General features: G+C 30.2%; 1 protein-coding gene across 4 annotated transcripts; it reads left to right on the top strand.

Moving 5' to 3' along the window:
- Window positions 1-3193: 3193 nt before the first annotated feature.
- Window positions 3194-23181, top strand: LOC129942927 (galactosylgalactosylxylosylprotein 3-beta-glucuronosyltransferase P). 4 transcript variants are annotated; one of them, XM_056052081.1, is made up of 7 exons: window positions 3194-3590; window positions 10471-10725; window positions 11098-11319; window positions 12788-12974; window positions 13066-13223; window positions 22063-22353; window positions 22417-23181. In XM_056052081.1, the coding sequence occupies exons 2-7, from the start codon at window positions 10600-10602 to the stop codon at window positions 22528-22530; spliced, it is 1098 nt and encodes a 365-aa protein (XP_055908056.1). In that variant the 5' UTR covers window positions 3194-3590; window positions 10471-10599; the 3' UTR covers window positions 22531-23181. The 4 variants fall into 4 exon arrangements, with proteins under 4 accessions (XP_055908056.1, XP_055908055.1, XP_055908058.1 ...); XM_056052080.1 differs by having other exon boundaries at window positions 3194-4659; XM_056052082.1 differs by lacking the exon at window positions 3194-3590 and adding an exon at window positions 9241-9412.
- Window positions 23182-24010: the final 829 nt, after the last annotated feature.

The raw sequence follows: 24010 nt of genomic DNA, 5'->3' as shown, positions 1-24010 counted from the left end.
TGCTATAGTGAAGAAGTCCTTTCTGTTGTCTTTTCTGTGAATAAAATATGTTTTAAATAAATAATGTCGTATTGTAAAGAAACAACAATTCAAAAAATTCCGACAATGAGAGTGTTAGATACTATCGTTCAATAGCTCTGGCCAAACATAGAAACAAAACAATATTTTCCAAAGGATTTTGTTTTCCTGAATTTAAATACATGGTTTTTGAAACACACGTCTTTAAAAGAGATAAAACACAACAAGAAATTGTATGATAATTTTGCAAAGTACAAGTCTTTATCATCTAAATACTATCATTTTAATATCTCACTTATGTAGTTTTCGAAAATTCTCAGTAGTTAAAAGATGTGCTTAGAGCTTTCATTTTATTTGAATTTGAAAAAATAAGTTTCAGAGTTAATTTTTTGGCACTGATATCGAATGCCAATTCCGAAGGTAGATATTTGCAAACATCCGTTTTTAAAATAATTCAGTGTCCTTTAAGTATAGGGTCCGCCAAATTACTTTTTTTTTGTAAATGCTATAAAACATCTTGCTTGTGCCGTACTGTTCAAACCAAATGTTGGCAATATCCTCCTTTCCGACATTGACTGTAACGGACACACTTTTATCTTGATAATTTTTGAAGAAAAATGACCCAATTATGCTTCTGGACCAAAATCTGCACCAAACAGTAACTCGTTTTTATATCGGCGTTTCAATGTATGCGTGTGTTTCCTGTGCCTAAATTGAGACAATTTTGCTTGTTTACATACCCGCCAAGATCAAAATGAGCTTCATCTGAAAAGATGATTATTAGATGGCGGACCTTATATATGTATATATTGCTGAACGGAATATTGGAGACAGGGCTTTGGAAAATCAGCACATATTTTATTGAAAATAAAACCTTCTTTATGACTTAACAACATGGCCTCAAAAGGCTAAAAACTTTAGGAAAAGTATATTTTTTTTTATATTGTGTGCGCATTAAAAGGGTTATGAATACTCTTATAATGATTAGACACAGTGCAATTAAGAAACGAGGATAGGATTAGAAAGGAGAAACCAATGCACATTGGTTTTTTTTGCCTGCACATTGTAATGGGTGGGAAACATTGAGTCTGGTAAAGCATTCAACATTCGTGTAGTGCGTCTAAAAGAAGAATCCATGTACTTAACAATACGTTCAAAATTAGGTTTAAGGGTAAACTAATCGTTATTCCTAGCAGTACGGGTATAACGGTTGAATTGTTTATGAGGAGGAATGCAACTGGCTATTTTACTGGAGCAATATTTATACAAATAACAATAAAACAAGAGAAGCAAATGACGCGGTAGGAGAACGAGCTCCTATCTTTTTTATTCTACCCAAAAGACTCAAGTACGTTATAGGGGCCCAAGCCCAAATATGAGAATTATTCTCGAGTTTTAGACGAATAATGGCTTTGTAAATTATGGCCAGTTCAAAAGGGTTAAAAACCTTCTTGCAATGTCGAATATGTGATCATTCCACAACAAGTGGTAACTAAAACTTAAAGCTGTTGAGTCTCCTTGATGCAAATAGCACCCATGGATAGTGGCATTAAATTCTACACGATTTCTTATTCCCCATTCGAAAATGCTGTCAAGATCAGAATTTAATGAGTTCATCATATGCTGCGGTTGGTAGTTCACATCCGAAGATCAAGGATGAGGATTTAAAAACTAATATGAGAGGCTGAAAATACTGTCATAAACGACACAATTTTGATTGCTAGTGTAATTTTAAATCATCACTTTCACATCACGGTTAATTTATTTACAGATTCCAAGATAATTTTCAAACGAAACTATCTAGTACCTACATACATAAGTATATGTACACATGTGCTTACATGTAATAAACAATAATAAATCAAAAAATACTTGGATTCTTTTGGATTATAGTAAGAATTTAGATTAATAAGATTAATGTTGTTGTTTAAAGTTTAACCAAAGACAGGTATTTGATTGAAGGACAACTTAAAGCAAATCGCGTGAACCATTATCTATATAAATTTATATAAGTTCCTTCGTGATTTAATCATCACAATAAAAGTGAAAACTAAAAATTTGAATTTATTTTAACTCCTGGATTTGGAAATCTAACTTGGTTGTTGGTTCCCTAAACTCAAAACATATGTATCTTCTTCTTTAGTTTCAAAAGATTGTTTTTTTCTTTTTGTTTACTGACGGACGTCATGAATCATCTGAATTGTAGTTCCTATTAATGAACATTATTCTTTCAAACAATCAAATGCGATGTTAATTGTGCTTTTCTTATTTTTGTTACACATTTGCCATTTGGGTCATTACCTTTCAATTGAACATACTCGTACTATACGACGATCAAAGGGACTTAAACGAATCAAAAACACAATAAGCTATTGTTGATCCAACCAAGTTGACTTCCAAGACCGGGGCAAACTGGTTGACAATAAGAGAACAAATCTATTAAAGGCATTTTATATGTACTACATATATTTTTCTTTATAAATTGTTATGAATGGCTATTAATGGGCCTTTCAACAGTCTTTATCACTCGTTGTCCGAGTATCTGGGTGATAAGCTAAAGAAAAAAATAAGAAACCATTACTGCGGAGCGGAGCGGTGCTGTTGCTATATCTTCATACACATATATACCTATACCTACTTACTTGTAGCCTCCGATAAGACTTGCTCAGAACTCATATGTTCAACATCTTTTCCAAGTAATCCCAATAGGTATTAATGCTTATATGGATTTGCTCGTCGCTTCGGTCGTGTAAATGCTTAACACTATAAGCGAAAGCGGTGTGTTCTATTCGAATATGTCTACGAGCTACGAACACGAGCGATACGACGACGACGCGACGTCCAGCTGTTTCCTTTGGTAACTCTCTTTTTATTTCCAGTTGAAAAGAAATTTAGCGGTGGATAAATTAGGCGAGAAAACAAATAGGTACTTTTGTATTCCAATTCCATATCTAAAGCTTAGTTTCGAACAGAACAGAACACATGCAAATGGTTCCTCCCCTAAAACGCAAAGTGTTGCTCTCGGTCTCAGTATGCTCTCTTGTCGCCGCGCCGGGGAATACTCAACATTAGTCTAGTCCAACGCATACAACCAAACTACCTACATCATGAGTTGTCATCGTCAATTGCGTGGACTCAACTGCGCCGGGCCGGGCTGGGGCTGTTTCGGTTTCAGTCATATTATTTGATATCTTCCCCCAGTGCCAGTGCCAGTCCCAACAGCCAACAGCAAAATATTGCATACATCGGCAAACGGAAAAGACAGCTCAGCTAGTATCGAGATACCAACCGAAGTCGCCGCCGCCGCTGCCGCTGACGCGATGAATAAACGTCTATATATCGGACAGATTAATAATTATATTTTATGAGAACATATCTGATACAAAGTTTTTTCCATTGCAAAAACCTTTCGAAAATCCTTGTAAACCTCAAATTCAAAATATATAAAGCCTAATTTCTAACCTCGATTACAAAAAGCTATGTAGGAAGCTATTCCGAAAAGTGACAAAAAGAGTGCTAACATAAAATCACCATTAATGTTTTGTGTACGGAAACAAAAATTAAAGGATTGTGTAGGTATTTAATTTTAATTGCCTGAAGCAATTCTACCGAGTTTAGGAATGGAAATGGGAATGGAAAAATGTATCTATTCACTTTGAATAGGTACCTACATATTCACTTGTGAAAAGTCAAAAGATATAACCTTGAAAAACGTTTGATCCAGAGCAACTATACTCTTATTGCGGATATCCTACATCGCCATATAGTTTATTTTTTGTTTTTTTATTTTTATCCTGCATTGTACTTTTACTGGCACAGATACGAGATACTATGTCGCCATCGCCTCTGCCATCGCCTCTGCCATCACCATCGCCACTACCGACATTGTGGAGTCCTTCTGTCTCATAGATTTATAACGATTTATTGTTGTAGCTTGAGCTTTTACATAGCTCGACTCGGCTTTCGCTCGGCCATAGGCATATTTTTATCGCGAAAGGAAGTAGGTACCTACATTTTTTGTTTTGTTCTTGCTTTATCAAGAAAATGTTTAAGTTTTATTGTTGTGCTGAGTAAAAATGTTAAAAATAAACATTTTGATAAAATGCAAAAAAAAAGTCAAAGTCGAAACCGTTGAAAAAGTTCTTCACATTCAGCTTCAGAATAGAAGAAAAGAAAAGAAGTGTTATTGTTTGTGTTTATCTCCAAAGTAACATTATACCCAATCCTACCCTATCATTGTTTTGGTTATGCTTATAATAGATACTTACCGCTACAGCACAAATTTATGTTGTAAAATAAAACAACAGCTCAAAAAACGGACATATGGTGTATTATGTGGTGTTTCTGCGGTAACATAGTTCTTTCTTATGTGCAAAAGGTGTAATTTTATACGAAACGAATAAAATATACATGATAAAGTGCATTTGGTATTAATAATAATATTGTTGCTATAGCCGAGCCTTTAATGCTATGGAAACATAATGACAACAAATATTAAAAAGATCTCAGTGGTTAAGTTAATAAATAAATAAATAAAATAATACAAATCTATAGCGCAACAGAAGAACAAACATACATTCAATACTTGCCTTCCTGTTAAAAAGTTTCAACAACCCTCTGAAGTTAATCTACGCTTTTAAGGTAAATTGTATAGTTTGGTTAATGTACGTGCATACAGTGGTGGTAAAATAATTAGGACACAAAACGAATAAAAAACTTTGCTAAGCAACTCAGATTTCTTTTTCTTTAACTCCCATTCACAACTTTTATCTACATATTTAGAAGAAGAACACTTGTCAATAATGCAAGTGGACAGATAAAATTAGGTCACTTAAACAATGTTAGCTTATTATTATCTTCATCGGTTTTAATTGAAATGTTTTCAAATTGTCTATCCATTTATTTTGTATGTATTTCAACTGGAAAAAATAATATTTTACTCAAATAAACAGAAAATTAGCTCAACTCTATTCACAAAACAGCTCTTCTAAGTATGCTCAATCCAAAACCTTGTTAAAGTACCAATCTTTTATCAAGGTTAAGTTAGAAGTGCACTTTATATTGTCAAAAGTTTTATTGTTCCAGGATTTATAAAGATTTATGCAACATAAAACCCTTTGCTGAGGATATACTCGTATATATACATTATTGGGACATATTTATAGACATTTTAAACCCGAGACTAATTAAACTAGTCTAAATTTAAAATCCAAGTTAGACACAGACGCTATTCTTAAAGATTTTGGCAGTCCTGTTTCAAGTGTCTTTTCAGCTATTCTGCTGAATTTTGGCTGAGAAATTTCAGGTATGTCGCCTGTTGTAATAGAACATCTACTTATTGTGGTTAAGAAACGCATGTATAGCAAACATTACACTAACTTTATGTTATTTTATTGAATATTTCGAGAAAAAAATATTAGTTAAACATTGGCAAACCTTCTATTGAAGTTCGATCGTCAATATTATCGAACCGATACCTTTCAAAGAAATCGTCTTCACTTTTTTCAAGGGGTTCAATTCGGGTTAAAAGTAGAGCTTTCATTTTCTGTTGGGTGGTACTATTCCAACATTCAGCAAAATATCAAAATCTTGGTCGATTATAAGTCCATTGACATTTTATTCTTTTCAATTAAAATGGCTCGCAATTTAATTTTCCCAAATGATTAAAAATCGGCACAAATCATAAGAAGGTAGTTCCAGAATCAGATTCTGAATGAAATCTTTGCTGGACAAAAACAGTAGGGTTGAAATAAAATAAAAAACAAGGACTTCGTTTCGTTCAAATACATAATCACAACCGTATTTTTGGAATTTGACGTTCAAATTAAAGAATCCAAATAAAAAGTGTTTGGGCATTGATTGAAGACCTTGCGTTATTTACTTAAACAATTTTACACCAAATAGATTGCTGAGCACGTCGAGTCATCAGCGATGGAATTAGGATGTTTCACATTTCACTTCAATCGAGGTTGATCCTATATACAAATCAATACAATTGACTGGTGTCCTTATTTAAGCATGATTTAGATAATTTATGCGGTATTCAAAGAGGTCAGTTGTCCCCAAAACCAGTTGCCCCCATGACCAAGGTCTATCTCTGGGCAATGATCCAGCCGGATGTTCATCGCTTGTCACTACGGTGTTAGTGTAGAAGTTATACTACACAAAGTATTTTCAAAGAAATACTACCTGCATAGATTGTTAAAGTTTAATAAAAGCGTAAAAAAAAACAATCTCGAAGTACAAAACTCGTAGATAGCGTAACTATGTGTTCACTTTATTTTATGAAATTTGACAAAAATCTTTACAAACTGCGTTTAATGTGTAATTATGTTTAAAAACATATGAATTTTGAAAATAAAAAAGTAGTTACAATATTAATTTTAAATTAAAAACTTTAACTCCAATTATTGAGTGGTGGCTAAATTATGTGACCACAACTGTGTGTATGTTCCTGCATAGATAACAATCAATTGGTTCATTTGTTATAAGGGGGAGTTAATGATTGGCAGGTGACTTCATTTGGTCTGAGTATTGAGTCTATAAAGTCGGAAAAACTTCAGCTACAACTAATGCATTTGGTTTTATGAACAAATTTATAAATTATTTTGTTTATTTTTAGGAAGGTAGATACACACATTAATGTACAATGAAATTAATTAGGCGTAGCCTTTGAGCTTATTAAATGCGCATTATGTATTATAAGTAAGTGTTGCTTCTTCCCACTTTATGCATATCATGCTATAAACAAATTGCAAATTGATACAAAGTGATGTCCCTATTTTAAAATGGGTTTTTCTATATAAAAAGGTGTCCCTAGTGTGGGGTTGATTAATTTTCTTATGTTTGACTGCGATATAAAAATATGGGACACATTCGTAGACTTCGTGGCAAAAAAAAAGGAGACAAATGGGACACGAAATTATAAGTCTTTCGATAAAAACAGCTTAGCTGATTTTTATCTTTGGAGTTACTTGTATCTAGCTACCTTAATGTGAGAACTGATGGTGGATGAAGGGTGTGGGATGCTTGTTTGTTTGATGGGCGTGTGTGCAGATACGTTCGTGCAAACTAAAACTCCTTTTTGAACGCAAAAATCACTTTGTCCTTATTTGGACAGAAATCTAAAAAACAATAAGGAATGACTGGACTGGATAAGAGTGTACGTCTTAAGTTTTTAAATAGTATTTAATGGATTTTATAGGCTGGTTTAAATTATCAAATATTTTTAACGAACTTCATAGAAATCAACATATTTTGATATTTTACTGATTTGAAAACATACATACAGCAAAATAAAACCCGAAACACATTTATTTGTTAGGAAAGATTTTAAACAATTAATCATACGTATACAAAAAAACAAAGCTTAATTTTACGGCGAATTGTTTTGACATAAATTTAGTTTTTGTCTGTTTCAAGCATTAATCAAGATTCAAACGAAATGATTTTTAGTGTGTCATTTCCTGTAGTTATCGGTCAAATATTAAACAAACCATATTTTTTGAATATACATATGCATTTGCGAATGTGAAATACAGATCGGGTTAAGAAAACTTCCATTTTTATTTAAGGTAAAAATGATCTCAAATAGCAATTACTAAATGAAAAAATGAATAAAAGTTCATGTACCTAAGGTAAACTGTATTATATGATTTGTGGGAGCATCCAATCGACTTATATATTTTAACGCCCTAAAGTATTGGTAACGCCTCATTGCATGTATTTATCACCCAAAAAAAGTCTTCAACGGCTTTTTTCACTTCCGTAAGCACACTTCTTTTCTAGGTGTCTTTCCTTGAAGCGATTTTCTGTTTATTTAAGTTAATTGATAAATTGTCTATTAATTAATGTGTGAAGTGGTTAAGCTTTTTCTATTTATTTATTTTTTCACTCAACCTAATAACCTTATCATCTTAAAAAAGGGGTTGTTGTTATTATGTATTGTTTTGTTTCAGTTTTTTAAAGGTGTGATTACATCTAACATTCAAATATAAACTTTGCCAAATTAATACCTCATTGTGCTTCGCTGCTAAGTTTTCTAAAAGAACGGAAACTGACCGGAAGCATTCATGTTTAACGAAACAATGTATAATAAATTTTACTACTTTGAAATACTAAAAGATATAGTTTTGAGTCAAAAAGGTGGCTAAGTGCATAATTCGCATTCTGTCCATGCATAAAAGTTATGTATTAATAAAAAATAAAGTTATATGAGGCCTACAAATAAATATCTTTAAGAGAAGTTCAAAGTTGCGTCTGATAGAAAGTGGAATACCATTCCACGGGGATAAAGAATGAACGAATGCGCAAATGTTTAGTGCTATACCGACAAATAAAGCAATTTTTGATGCATTTACATCTAAATTATTTCTTTGTGTTAAATTAACTTAACTAAACTCAAAATAAAGACTTTGCAATGAAATTAATTTGATAAGTTATGAATGTTTTATACGGAAATGTTTTATTCTACTTTTCCAACACGGGTACAAAAACGATTTTAAGGTCACTACACCTCGATATTTCAAATATTTTAAACGAAAATAATCTTTTATTTGTGAGTTGAATAATTTTTAATTAATTCTTATATACCTACAAGATAACATTTAGAGTCTGTTCATCAGATATACATACATACGTATGTATGTACAATAGATAAAAAACCGATTTCAAAAATTGTTGTTCTGAAATCTAACGACAAAATATTAAAATGTAAACACTGTATATTTAATGCTTCAATATTTGTAAGTGTCAGTTAACTTGGCACTTGAATTTAAGAACAACTACATAACAATTACAATTCTTGTACTTGAAATTTTTAAGCACAAGTACTGAGACTTATAATTGAATATTTGTTTTCGTAAACTACTTTAAAATTACTCTGATTTATATTTTTGGCTTGCTGCAATCTTTTGTTATTTCAGTATTGAAAATTTGATTAATATAATCTAATTTTTTAATTGTATTTCTTATAAAAAACTACTTCCTTTTGGTTGACAAGTGATTTAATGAACTTAAAATAAAGTGAAACTGTTATGTCACAAGTGACTTTTTATAAATTATGATCAAAATAAAATCAATTAGCAAGAAGAAAAAAATTATTAGATAAGATAAAATGTTATTTAAGTTTAAAGACACTTCACATTAAAATGCCCAACTGAGTCACATTACGTACTTTCTCTTATCTATTTCTATTATAATATATTTATGTATTTTGAAATATATTATAGAAAAAAAAAAAATAGAAAATAATGAAATTAGTTCCTTAAACTTCAAAAACCTCAAAACTATTTCAAACAAGTCTGAACTGCATAGGTATACAAATGTCATATTAAATAAATGGATTCAAGGTTTTGGAAGGTTTAAAACACAAACAAGTACGAAGAACCAACAGGTAAGACACCAGCACATTTAATTTTAAAAATTTTAGTCATCTGAGAAACCGATTGTGATACAAATGTTGGAACTCTTTTAGTTTGTGCTTTAAATCTTACCCAATGATGTCAAATTCTAGAAGAGTAGTAAAGAACTGATACAACAAGAGATATTTGTAAAGAATTGAACGCGCTCCCTTCCGAGGTGTTAAAATTACTGCCAATGATTCTAGTTCTAGTCGATAATCCTGTCAAATAAACGAAGTTTTGTCTCCTCATGTGTCAGGACTTATAAGGCCAATCTACAATTCTGGCATGATCAGCAAAATAATCCTTTGATTTTATATATGAATTGACGATGAAGGTTCAAAAATTTCGTATCTCTTTCGTACATTTTATAGCGCCAAAGTTTGCGATGATGGTTGCTAAAGAAATCGGTTGCACTGTATATTAGGTATTTGGGTATTCGTTTTGGAGTACGCAACCCTGTTCCTGGGCTTCTAATTCATGCCCTAAGTCCTAACCGTTCTTGTTTTTGAAAAAAAAAAGATACGGTTAATGTACTGATGAGATGCTGTTCCTATCGGTTGAAGAGTAGAAAACAAGTTAAAAGCTTACTAATTTTAAACAAAAAATTATTTTTTTTTTCCATTAACGAAAACTTTAGCAAGCTTTATGCTTGATTATTTTGTGAAGGTGTTAACCAGCTATAGAAACAAAGACAGTCGCGAACTTAAGCGATCTATAACTATAACGACATAGATACGAGATTTTATGAGATATGTTTAGAACACTAAAAGGAACATATAAACTCTAGTTCCGAGGTTGACCCTTTTTATTACTGGTCTATTTTTTTCTAAATTTAGCTTAATTATTAAGATTAAAGTTAGTTCAATTTTTGAATTCAAACGATGTAGGCACTTTTATTTCGGGTGATACAATTTGTTTGTCCAAGTGACTCGTAGTAGTTCTGATTCAAATAGTTGTCGTATATGGCTCTATTGCCTGTGATTTTGTATGATGTCTATTAATATTTTAAATATAATAATCTACAACATAACCTAATTTTTAATTTCAGTTTTATAAAAAATAAATCCAACTCGACTGTGATGCATTGTTGTTAACGTTTACTTAGCATTGGATATAAACCGTGGAACGATTTAGACTTAACTAATTAAGAACAAAAATAAAAGCACAAACACACAAAATGGCGATAGCAAGATCCTTCAAAATGTACCTGACTATATTCATAGCAACAACATGCTTTTACATGGTGCTGTATCAGTATCATATTTCCAAAGGCAATTCTGTGCTACCAGCAGAGGAAATAAAGGTAAGTTCTGCATTCAAATGCACCAACTTTTTAATCTCAAAAATTGTTTTCAAAATTAACACACAATAAATAAGAAAACATATAGAATGTTGTAGGTAATAATTTTTAACAACTCTCCACTTATATAGGACATTTAAGTGTTTTACTTATGGATTGATATTAATTTACTGCACCATTCACTCCGTATAAATATAAAATCTGAATGTGAGTTTAATAAACAATATATAAATATTTAATAGATATTGAAATTCAAATAGAATGATGGGTCCACTGCAATATTAGGAATGTTTTTTAAATACACTTTTGAACTTCTTTTCCAAGTGTCCAAGAGAATATCGATCAATTTTGTTTTTAATTGTACAATTCTTGCAGGCTTCTAAAACACGAGCCAAAAACAGATCACTTCAAAAATACAGTGTTAATGTTGGATCAACTCCATCGGTAGAATCCCTTGGGACCAACAACATCAGTAACTACATTATAAAAGATAGTACTCCAAGTGCTACCACAATAACTACTCCTACCACCTCCATCACCACAATCATATCCACCAACGCCCATACAGTCAAAAACAAAACAGCTGAAAATCTACCCGTAAATAAAACAAAAACTAATCGTCTTAAACTTATAATAATTATTCTACATTAAACAAATAATTCAGTCAAGGAATGGATTTCAAAAAATCTTAATCTTTGCGCGGACGGACGTTTGCTTTTTTTCAATATTCAATATAATTTAAATTAAAATTTATGTTAAAAACAGACTGCGTTACCGTGATTGATGATTTTTTTGCTTCATATACGGAAATTTTGCTAATTGAAAAAAAAAAACTATTTAACCGAAGCGATCTTGGCTTTTGCTCCAATATTATGTTAGGTAATGGCTTCAGGTTGCTACTTTATAAAATTCAGTTCTTCTTCCTCTTCATTTTTAGTGCCTTCTAAGCAAGTTAGGATGTTCTGGTTTTCACCATGTGTAAAAGCACCTCAAAAACTATCCCAACCAAAACAAAAAAAAAAGTAATTTGTTGAACAATAAGCCACCTTTTCATAGTCCGGGTCACAAGAGTACTAAATATTAACTTTAATAGCTTATTTAAAAAAGTGCATTTCTTAAATTTAATCATGTTATATTTTACTTATTGCTTTTCCAAGGGTTGATTGTTAACATTTTTAGAAAATACTTTAATTGAAATAGAGCAAACGAAAACAAATCAAAAAATTATAGAGTTCAGCTCTCAGTTCATTGAAAAAACATAATCAGGTGTCATTTTTTACATAAGTAGACACGACTTGATAGTTAGGGAGATTATTCTCGGCACCCTTTCAAGTTGAAATAATTGAAATTGGACAATTTTTTGGTCAATCAGGTACTTAGTTACCAGAAACTTGCCTTCAAGGACCTAATGTCGTCTGAACCAAAGAATGCAATTGACTCCAAATTAAGTCCCTGAACCTGAACCTGAACCTCTCCAATATTTTCTATCCTAGTAAAACAATGGGGTTAAATGGAATAGACCTTGCTTGATACTTCTAATTTAGTATAGTTAAATAATCAATTAGAGGAACACAAACTCAAGTAGAATTCCTCTTTCCAAATTCAGAAAAAACAACATAAAAAATAGAAAGTTTAAAAGCATATCCGCACTACAATCTGCCTCAGTGCCATTCTTTGACTGAACTATTAAAAATAACCTTTTTTATATCTCTGAATAATGCATGCATAAATGGTCTTCCACTAAGAAATGAAAATTATACAAAGAAAAACATAAATATGGTTTTATTTTACATCTGCTTTGAATGCCGCTTCTTTTAACAAAATTCGGATAACTATGAACTCTAACTTTTAAAACAACTTACTGCATGAAAATACTTTGAACTTTAACAGCTGCATGATTGTGCACTTATAATTTTACGAGTATGTACTTATGCCTTATTGTCACTTCAGCCTTGTCATTTTATGAAAAGTTTTCTGTACATAATATACTCTTATCTAAATACATTATGTATTTGCACGTAACTAAATTAATTTGTGGGCTAACATCATTATGATCTATTTCCAGCCTCCATTGTATATTATTACCCCAACTTATAGGAGACCTGAACAGCTTGCCGAGTTAACTAGGCTAGGATATACCCTCAAGCATGTTGCCAACCTATTGTGGTTGGTAATCGAAGATGCCAACAAGACATCTGACTTAGTTAGCAAAACTCTCAACCGAATTGGTATTCCCTATGAGTATTTAATTGGTGAGTACCTTCTAAAATCAATTTCAAAAAGCTTTTTGGACTTATTTTACTATAAACTATAAATATTTTTACCACAAAAAACAACAAACAGCTCCTATGCCAGAGGAATATAAAAAAAAGAACAAAGCGAAGCCTCGTGGAGTTTCGAACAGAAATCGAGGCCTGGACTGGCTGAGAGAAAATGCAACCGAGGGAGTTTTTTATTTTGCTGACGATGATAACACTTACGATATTTCAATTTTCGAGCAGGTGAGAAAAAGTTAAAATGAAAAATAAATTAAGAATTTATGTGTGTACGTAGGTACCTACATATTGTTCTATTAAAATTGTATAGGTCTTCATAATTAAGTACGTTTTATGTATTGTAACGTAGGTATAGTTATTTTTCGATATAAACACAAATTTTATAAGAGTACTCTAAGTAGGTTTATAGAAATATTAATAGAAATTTTAGTCGTTTTTGTTATTAAAAGAAATAACACATTTTTCAAGCTGGAAGAAATTTTAATGAGTCGTTAAATACGCAAATTGGTAATTTTTGAGAAATTGCAAAAATTCTGCAGACTTTGTTTAGAATAATAAGTTATTATTTTATCCAGAAGGTGATAAAACAAAAACACAACTGGATCAAAGGTAAAACCCACACCTTAAATAAGTCTAGTTAAAAAATTGCATATTTTTAAATTTAAAGGGAAAACACATTAATAACATATAAATGTACAAGATCGACGCAGAAAATGACAATCAAAAAACGTGAAATTGTATGGAGGTTACCTTGCGATTTTTCAAACCGAGCGAAGACCACTTCGCGTCGTCGCGTCCTGGTCTGCAATCAAATCTGTTTTAATTTTTCAATCGGTCGCTGAGCTCTAAAGTAATAAAATAAATGCAATGGATGCGTTTATATTGCACATCGTACTCTAAAAGTTTGTCTGCTTTTTGTGAACAGTTTTAAGTTTTGAACTCAATCAATCTGAAAATCGGAATTTTTCAATTTTTTATCTAAAATAAATTAGTTGGCACACACAAACAGACCGTTAAGAACTAGGGCCTAGTGACTTACAACTCTCAATCATTCTTGTGTGCAACAACTGTTTTAAGCCGAATCCGAACGGCTAATTTTCAGAAAGCACCTTTCATGAAAAGATGCAGTACCCATGAAAATAACTTTAGATGGAACAGCTTAAATTAAAACTAGCCTATTAACCATTAGTTTGCCATACGGAAACTCTAAGTTACAGTCCAACGCACTAACCATCATGCCACGGGTACAACAATTTTTATTTAATAAATTGAAAATAAAAACTTTCGAAAAATGTCAAAGAAAAGTTACAATCCTTAAATGAAAGTTGTCACATAGGTATTGAAGAGTATGTTTTTAAGCAATAAAACTTCTTAAATTTGATTTTATCAGATCAAGCGATAAAAATACCTTGACTTTGAATCAAATTTCAGTTGGCAAAAAATGAAACTTGGTTCTAAGGGATTATGAGGATCATTTACGTTGATAAAAAAAGTATTTGTCATCACTGATTTTTTGAAAATATTTTAATTCAAAATTCGTTTTTATAAGAATTATATAAATTCCTAATATCTCAAAGTATGTATACACCAGAGAAGAATATTTAAGCTTATATTGTAAAGCTTAAATAAATACCTTTTATTGAAAATTGAAACAAATAAGATCTGATGCCGAAATAATCGCACGTTGCTTATTTCGTGACGGATAAAAGTTTATATTTTAAAGTTCTATTCTAAAGTTCATAAGCCCTATTGAAACTTCATCTTCTTATTTATTATACGTAGAAAAACTAATAAAAATATTAAATAGTTTTTACATAGAATAGAAGTATATGTTTTCCCATAGGAAGTTATTGGAATCGGTCCGATTTGTCTAATTTTGACATTTATCGACGTTTTAAGGTCCCTAGACTCAAAATAAAAGATTTTTAGAGAGTTTTTTTCATCGCCCATACCTGAAGAACAAATAGAAATATCGACTTTCAAGACATTTTGATATATACATAATAATGCAGAAAGATGCAGAAAGGGCTCTCAAGAAAATTGAGTCGGTGGTTTTGTTACCATAACGTATATTGTAACGTGATACCAAACTAGTATATTTTTTGAAAAAAATCCAATTAACGGTTTTTTTATATATCAAAAAAACTGAAAAAATATATTTGTCACCTCGAATATTTTACGAACTGATTTTATTTCCAAAATAATTTGGTGCAAAGAAAAATAACTTTTTTGACATCTGGTAAAATTAAAAAAAAAAGAAGGGATCGTTTTTTTATAAAAAATAAAAACCTAAACAAACATTACTCAAAGTTGGAAAAAAATTGAATTTTGACACAAATATCTATTCAAAAAACTAAGATATTGTGTTCAAATTAATTTTATCTTGTAAAATATATTGTCAATATTCAGTGAAATCTTGAGAAAAAAAGCTTTTTTTACAAAAAAGAGAAACCTTAAAAAAACGATACCAAAAGTTGTGTAAAAATTAATTTTTGACTCAAATATCTTTTCAAAAATAAAAAAATAGCTTTAAACTAATTTTATCTCACAGAAAATATTGTTTTTGACATTGGATAATTTTTTTATAAATAAATAAAATCTACAGAAAATAGTATCTAAACAGAATTTTTGGGATAAATTAGCAATCTGGGAATGCTTTCATTATGTAGGGAGTCATACAAATTAAATAGGTAGATCATACTTTGCTGCACAACAGTGTTCTAAAATAATTTGATAACTAAAGTTATCATTTTAGCAATTGAAATGCGTAAAGATTAGGTTAATATACTCTTAAACATTATGTTATTTAAATTTAGTTAGCCTCCTTTACAAAAAATTAAAAAAACATTTTTAAGTGGAGTGGGGGGGGTCTAAGTGTGTTAAACTCCACCCCCCCTAATGAAAAGTCTGAATCCAACCTTGGTCGCATTCCAGCATCTTTTTTACTTGCGACATATAGGAACTATATGGCAAGTTTTGCATTCGTGCAAAATTTCGAACTCGAGATTTTAATCAAACATGATATTACGATGGTAGAGAAGTCGAAAAAAGTGGGTCCCGCGATTCCGTCCGGTCGGTTTTGTCTGTCTGTCCACGCTCCTACAGCCTAAACCATTGGGTCGATTGAGTTCAAACTTGGAAGTTAAGGTTTTGAGCAGATTCGCGTTAGGTGTTTTTTTCATTTTTTTTTTAAGATCTAAACTAACAGTGGCCCCCATACAATTTTTTTGGTCAAAAACCGAAAATTCGAATTTTCTCAAAAACAAACCGATGGATTTTTTTAAAATTTTCTCTAAAATTTTATTTTTTAACTTGGCTTCTTTTTATAAGAAAACCATATTTTTGTATTGCTCAGGAAAGGTACCGCTCATAGAACCGTTATTTTGTTTTTTAATTTTCTCAGCAACTTATGAACTGATTTTAATAATTTTTTTTCTGAATAAGCTCCTATATTGCCTTAACAATATTTGATTAACAAAAATGCAATTTTTAATTGTTTGGGTTTTTTAAAAAATATTGAATTTTTATTTTTCAAAACTCTATATCTCAAAAACGGGTCAACAATTTTTTACGAAATTCAAACGAAGGACGTATATTTACAATCACTTAACAACTGCATTCCAAAAATATTTTTAGAACAAAATTGGAAAATTTTATATATAAAAAATTAATTTAAAAAAAAACCGCCCTAACGATTTTCAAAATAAAAATTTGAAAAATCAACGGTTTTTTTATTTATAAAATGGCATTTAAATTTTTGAAGACAAACTTATTTTTCAGGTAAAATTTTGAATCTTAAAATATTATTTTTTAAATTATTTTTAGTGTGCATGAGCCCGAAAGAGCGCATTATTTTGACAAAATTGTAATTACATTCCTATCTTTCATCCAAATTAATGTATTTGGTACACATTTATATGATATATTTAATCAACAATCTATTTTAAAGAGTCTATCAAGAAGTATTATCTTGGTAACTTTGTATATATGTATATGATTTTAAAATATTATTCCTTACGAATAAGGTTGTTTCCCACATGATTTACTGGCCTTCGCCTATATAAAAAAATAAATACTTAGTACCTACAAGTTAAAGAAACTGGCCAGAGAGAGTATATGTATTTTCTATTAGAATCACTTTTTCAACGCATACACATTGTACCTATTTATAAAGGTATTACGTACAACTTCTACAACTACTGCTTATTGCTTACGTGTCACTTCTTAACTAAAATCCAAAACGCACAAGAGCTTGACTGTTAACAACACATGAACAGCAATTTCTTATACTTGTTCGTATGCTTGTTTTTTAAAACTTTAGTGAAAAATATAGACTGAACGTAATAACTCCATATGTTTGCGCTGAAAACTTAAGAAGGAATGTAGTATGTACCTTCTAGCCACCAATAACATTCCTTCATTATCATCACAAACATGTCCTTATCTATCTATCTGCATAAAGCTAAGCACGCCAAGTGAACTATTCTATGGTCGTTTTAGACATCTACCTACCTGTTACCACAGATAATAAATATACAGATGTCTCACCCTTATGGCGAGAAATGATATATGAAACTGAAATCAACCAAAAAAAGAGCTTTTTCAAAAAGTTCAACACATTTACTAAATGAATACACGAAAGCTATGTTGCTCGTCTTCTTTCCTATGAATGAAAACTAAGGCAAAGAAAAATCTGAAATCATTTTTGTATGTTCTTTACCTCTCATAATCCTAATGCACGGTAACACATAATACACCAAGATTATTCTTCACAAATGAAAACAAAACTGTTTTATTTTGATTTTTTGTGGTGTGGCTGGTGGTGATGCGTTGAAAATAGGTGCAGGAGAGTTGATCGCTTGTCGACGACGAGAAAAAAAAATATTTACAGTTGTCTTTGGAAATAGGAACAAAGCTATTACAAGGTTGTCTTTATAGCTCGAGTTCTTATAATCGAATATGTAAATGCTAGTTTCGTGCATTCATGTGGATTTTTTTTATAAATTCTTCTTTTTCTTCAATTTTGTAAAATCTCCACAAATACATTTTTCTGTTTTAAATGTTTTTAAACGTAATGAAGTGTTGTTGACTGGTGTCAATTGGATGATGAGGAACCTACATATGTCCAATGTACATGTATGTACCTCATTGTACATAATGTGTCAACAATTAAAATAATATTTTTTTTTCTAGTTTAAAAAGAACTGATCTTATTTTTTTATTTAAAAAGATAACTTCCTTAAAAATGGACAAGTAGGTAGATTTTGTGCAGCAAAAAATAAAATATGTACTGTTTTCTGTTCAAATAAGGGTCTTCCTGTAGATTTGTATTGTCTGATTTGTATGTTTCCTTGACATAACTGTATAAAAAAACGGGTTTCTTTTTGATTATTGTAATGGGTTCGATTTGTCGAATTGAAAATGTTGACATTTCTCGAAGTTTTAAGGTCCATATAGTGGAAATAAAAGCATTTTGAAAAAATGTCTGTGCGTGTATACCTACTTTCGTACGTTCGCGACTTTTTTTTTGCTGTCCATAGCTCAAGAACCAGAAGAGATATCGACTGCAAATTTTGTTATACAGATAATAATGTAGAAAGATGCTGAAATGAATCTCAAGAAAATTGCGTGGGTGGTTTTTTTTACAATAGCAGTTAAAACAAAAGGCGAAAATTTTGGTTAACCCTAAATATCTCAAGAACCAATAACGCTAGAGACTTCAATTAAATTGTATAGGTATTATATATTGTAACGTCTATATAAGGAAGATGGATGGGGCAAGTGTAATCCTGGTTGATCTCTGAGAAAGTTAAAACCACAGGACGAACGTTTGCGATAAAATAATTTTCGCAAAAGTCTTGGTGGTTTGATTTATACATGCATTTTATACGTGCTTTTCAATTGTTTTGCTTTTCGTCCAGTTTTTTTTTCAAGTAGGTATGTTAGTCTTGCCATTCTTGAATCAGACTGTGATGCAACCCAACCTTATAATCTACCATTATTGTCTGTCAGATATTAAAAAAAGGCTCGGATGCGGCCCACACTGATTACTTCCCATCCCGTTAATTTATTTATTTTTACAAATTTTAAAATAACCAACAAAATTTAATATAAGGAAATAGTTTAGTTTGAAAATCTAGTTTTGTTAAATAGATTTTTAGTCGAAAACAAATTTTTATCAATTTTAGTATCTTAAATTTTTACAAATTGGATGAATGAAATTAATTTGAGAGATATCAAGAAACGAACACCATTTTTACCAAATTTGCGTACTATTTCTTGCAGATTTTTTTTATGAAAAACGGACTGTTAGATTTTAATAAAAAAAACTGCTAATTATCGAAAACAATATTTTCTGTGAAATAAGAAAGAGTTGAAGACAATATTTTTAATTTTGAAAAGCTATTTGAGTCAAAAGTAAATTTTTACAAAGTTTTAAAATTATTTTTTTGTTAGGTTTTAACATTTTTTTTAAACTTTCAGTTCTATTTTTCTCAAAATTGTCTTGAGTCGAAAATCAAATTTTACCAAATTTTATTAATTTTCTTGTTTAGGTTTTTATTTTTTGTAATAAAACTGTCAATTTGATTTCTCTCAAAATTTTTCAGAATGTTGAAAACAATATTCCTTATAAATTAAAATTGGTTGGAAACCATGATCTCAAATTTTTAAAAAGATATTTGAGTCGAAAATCAATTTTACCAACTTTTATTGAGTTGTTTTTTAATTTTTTATTTTTTGTAAAAAAACTGTCAATTCGATTTTTCTCAAAATGTTACTGAATGTTGACAACAATATTTTTTTAAATTAAAAAGTGGTTTAAAGCAAATATCTAAAAGTTTTGAAAAGATATTTGATAAAAATTTTGAGTAATGCTTTCTCAGGTTTTTATTTTTTATAAAAAAAAACTGTCAATTACATTTTTCTCAATATTTTACCAGATGTTAAAAACTTTATTTTTCGTTGCACAAAATTGGTTTGGAGATAAAATAATTTTGTATTCGTAAAATTTTCGAGGTGACAAATTTTTGTTTAGTTTTTTTTTTGATTTATAAAAAAACCTTTAATTGGATTTTTTTCAAAAAATATATTTTTATCTGTAGGTATAACAAAATTTATTTGAAGTCGATATCTCTTCTGATTTTGAGCTATTGACGACGAGAAAAACGTTGCGAACGTACGATCGTACGAACGTAAAACACAGAAACCAAATCATCTGCACATTCACTTGCCCCTTCTTGCCCACACAATATTTTCATATAGCAATACACAAGAAACATCTTCTATTCTCCTTACCGGACACCTAACAATCGACATTCACAAAAAAATACGCACCAAAACGCGCATAACAAAAAGATATACCTACATTTGTTTGCAACGGACCAAACTTTGTTTTTGTATTCGTTGGCACACAAAATGACAAATGAGAAGAGAAAAGTTTCTAAAACGAAAAAAAATAGCAAGGCAAAAAGAGCTTTCTCAGCTTTATTTTTAAAAGCTCTTGTCTGTTAAGGCTTGTCTGTTAAGAGAAAAAAATGTTTCATTTTTTCCTGCTGGGATGAGACATCTGTATAAATTTATTATCTGTGCTGTTACCTAACTACACAACCAATAGGCGATCGCCTTACAATTTAAACATTCATGGTCTGCCTCTTTCTTATCTTATTTATTTTCCATCCTGGTTCTTCTAATATGAAATTACAATAAAGCTATCTAAAGGAAAAAAGCTTTTAAGGAACAAGTTGAATCTATATGAATCGCATTGTAGCTTTATAGGTAATAGAAACCATTTTTCATATACAAAGATCGTACACAAGTAAAAGCAGACTTGTGAATGTAAAAAAAAAACAAATATCGGTAAAAGATCCTAAACAGCTGACGTAAGCATGCAAAAGTTTTTTTCATCCCCTTATTAGATACAATATGAAGCCATTTTGTTTGTTATATAAAGTGCATTGATATAAATAAAACAAAAACAAATTTATCAACCTTCATATGGAAGCTCTTTTCTTGAAAACATATACGAGGATAGACTCAAATAAAATGAAGGAAATTGTGTTGACTTTTTGGGTCGAAAATTAATTATCTCCCTTATTCTGCTGGCTGCTTATGGGAATGGGAATAATATTTTTCTCTCGCTCCCGCTGAATTTCTCTACTTTCAAAACTAACGCCACGCCAACGACTCGGCATCTGGTCGCCCTAAAAATTTCTGCTCATGAGAGTACTATGGTTTTCATATAGGTACAAAGATCGTTCGGTTTTTTTGACAATTCATATAAGTACTTTTTTAAACAGACTCTTTGCATACAGGAGCAAGTTCGTGCGACCCAGTCGTGCATTTTATTTAGTTTGTTTCTTTTAACCTTATTAAGAAGATCTCAAGTTCAGTACTTACTTTAAATTAATACAAATTCAAGAAGAGTTTCCTTATTGCATGTTTGTTTTTCTGAATGAACCCGTACACCGTACTCAACAATACTTTTTTTTAAATTCTTTTCAGAGTCTAATGAATTTTAAAAATAAAAACCTAAAGAATATTATATAGGTAGATAATAATAATGTGTGATATCATATCATATCGCTAACAAAAAATCTAACTAAATGTGTTCCGATACAATTCTTCTCTTAAACAATATGCCCGTGTTAATCAAGGACTTAGGTTTCAAATGCTATCGAATTGTATTTTGTTTATTAAAGTATAATTTCACAAAACATAAGTTTATTGAATATACAATAAATGTTCGTGCATAAAATTAAGCTCAAAACACGAGTTAATTCATTAGGTTTTAAAGACTGACCTAATGTGTAATGTTTACACAGATGTTTGAAGCACACAATTGATAAAGTTCAGGAATACACTTTATATCAATAAGACTGAAGCTGTTCAAACAAGAGAATAGCAAAATATTTGTATAAAGTGTTCCTCACTTTAACAATTAAATATCTTCTAAGGAAGTACAAGTTCTGCAAATAAAAAAACAATGCAATATGTCTACCTCGTAGTTCTTTTTATTGGTTATATTTTAAATAAAGTAAATATTTTTATTTATTTTCCTAATTAGATGCGCTACACGAAGAAAGTATCAATGTGGCCGGTTGGTTTGGTAACAAAACTAGGCATCAGTAGTCCAATCATACGAAATGGCAAAATAGATGGTTTTTACGATGGATGGATAGGAGGCCGAAAATACCCCGTCGATATGGCCGGATTTGCTGTGAACGTAAAGTTCTTACTCGAAAGGCCCAAAGCAAAAATGCCGTTCAAACCTGGCTATGAAGAAGATGGTTTTCTGAAGAGCTTAGCGCCTTTTAACAATACTGACATAGAGCTTTTGGCATCTGAGTGTACGGAGGTATTTTAATTTTGATATTTTGGTTATCTTTAAAAATCAGTATTAATACCCTTGAAATTTCAGATCCTAACGTGGCATACTCAAACCAAAAAGAATCCTCCAGCGCAGATATTAAATATGACTAAATTTCACCACACGAATCTAGTCAAGCTAGATGTAAGTTTAATTCGCACATAAAATTTAGAAAAACAAATAAAAACAAGGCAACGTTAAAGCTGATTAAGTGGTGTACATCGCTTTCGAATTTCTGTTCAAAAAATAAAATTCAATGCATTTTTGAAGAGTAAACAAAAATACGATAGAGATTTTTTATCGATTGGTGAATAATAATAAAATTTAAAGTTGTCTATCACTATCAGTATTACAAAAATAATAACCGCAATATTCTCTCTGAAGTAAAACTACAATCGATTTTCTACTTATTCCTTGATTGAAAAGTACATAGTATACTGCTGCGAGAGCTATTTTTTAACTACAAGTTTTATAAAATATTTACACTTACTTTTCAAAATAATAAAAAAGAAATAAACAAACATTCCTATTCAACAAATGGAATGCTAAAAAAAAGCAAATATTAAATCTTTTAAATTACTTTTGGTACTTAAATTAACTCTGTATATTACTGTAAAATTATTTAGCACTAGTGTTTAATATTATTATTATAACTACTGTAAATTAGATAGGAATTATAAATTTTAAATTTTTAAAGCACTAATTACAAATTAATACTACTAAAAAATAAAATTAAAAAAAAAAACTAATTTTACAATATTTTGCTAAGGAAAACAAAATAAATCGAAACAAAAAATAAAAATAATTCAAAATTAAGTGTTTGTTTTTTTTAAGTCTTTATTATTACTTTAATATCTCCTTTTTGGTTATGTTATATTTATATTGATGAATAGTGGATTTAAAAGGAACCAAGAATATTCCAAAAGAAATAGGTTATTTCATTTAATAAGTAATAACTAATTAATAAGTAATAACTAATAAGTATACGTTTATTTTATAATTGCAAATAGCAGATAAGAAGTCAATATTAAAATCAGTGATAATGATAAAGCAAATGAATATTTATTCAGCGTAATACTCGTACTTCTCGTCAGTTTATCCTTGAGCTCAATTTCGGGCGTACTGTCAAGTATAGATATTCTTTCTTAAATCGCACATCGATAATGTGTAATGCTTTGGCCAACTCTATTTTTCACTCCCATTTTGTTCAGAACTTTAAGACGAATGTGCACCGGTATCTCCTTTTAAATCATTCCCTATTTTCCTAACGCTCGCACTGTATTTAAATATAAACATCTAAAGGGTACTAATAACCCCTTGAGTGCCTGTGAATTAAAAAAAAAAAATAAGTTGAAATATAATATGTATACTTCATAGAAATAAATGAATGAATGAATTAATTTGCTCCATTCAAAATATTTGAAATAAGTCCTTATAAAATATTTTTATTTGACATTTTGAAAGAATTTTCTTAAAACAAAAAAAAAACAAAAACTCGCGTAACTCAAAGAAATAACCTAATTATTTCTGTAATACTTTTTTAAAGGCGCCTACTTTGATGACATTTATGAACTGGTTTATGATGTTGTATATCTGCTGCAGCATTCTTGCAGTAATTTTTCTGATCATAAATACATTGCAGGAA

Source organism: Eupeodes corollae, chromosome 1 (genome assembly GCF_945859685.1).
Source record: "Eupeodes corollae chromosome 1, idEupCoro1.1, whole genome shotgun sequence".
Lineage (NCBI taxonomy): Eukaryota > Metazoa > Arthropoda > Insecta > Diptera > Syrphidae > Eupeodes > Eupeodes corollae.
The sequence above is the reverse complement of the archived record's forward strand: the minus strand, read 5'-3'. Positions and strand labels throughout refer to the sequence as shown.

Excerpts from the sequence above, each read along its gene's own strand:
- LOC129942927 (XM_056052081.1), top strand. The coding sequence starts at position 10,600 with ATGGCGATAGCAAGATCCTTCAAAATGTACCTGACTATATTCATAGCA. Across the intron at positions 11,320-12,787 it reads AAACAGCTGAAAATCTACCC|CCTCCATTGTATATTATTAC; the intron begins GTAAATAAAACA and ends ATCTATTTCCAG. Across the intron at positions 22,354-22,416 it reads TGGCATCTGAGTGTACGGAG|ATCCTAACGTGGCATACTCA; the intron begins GTATTTTAATTT and ends TTGAAATTTCAG.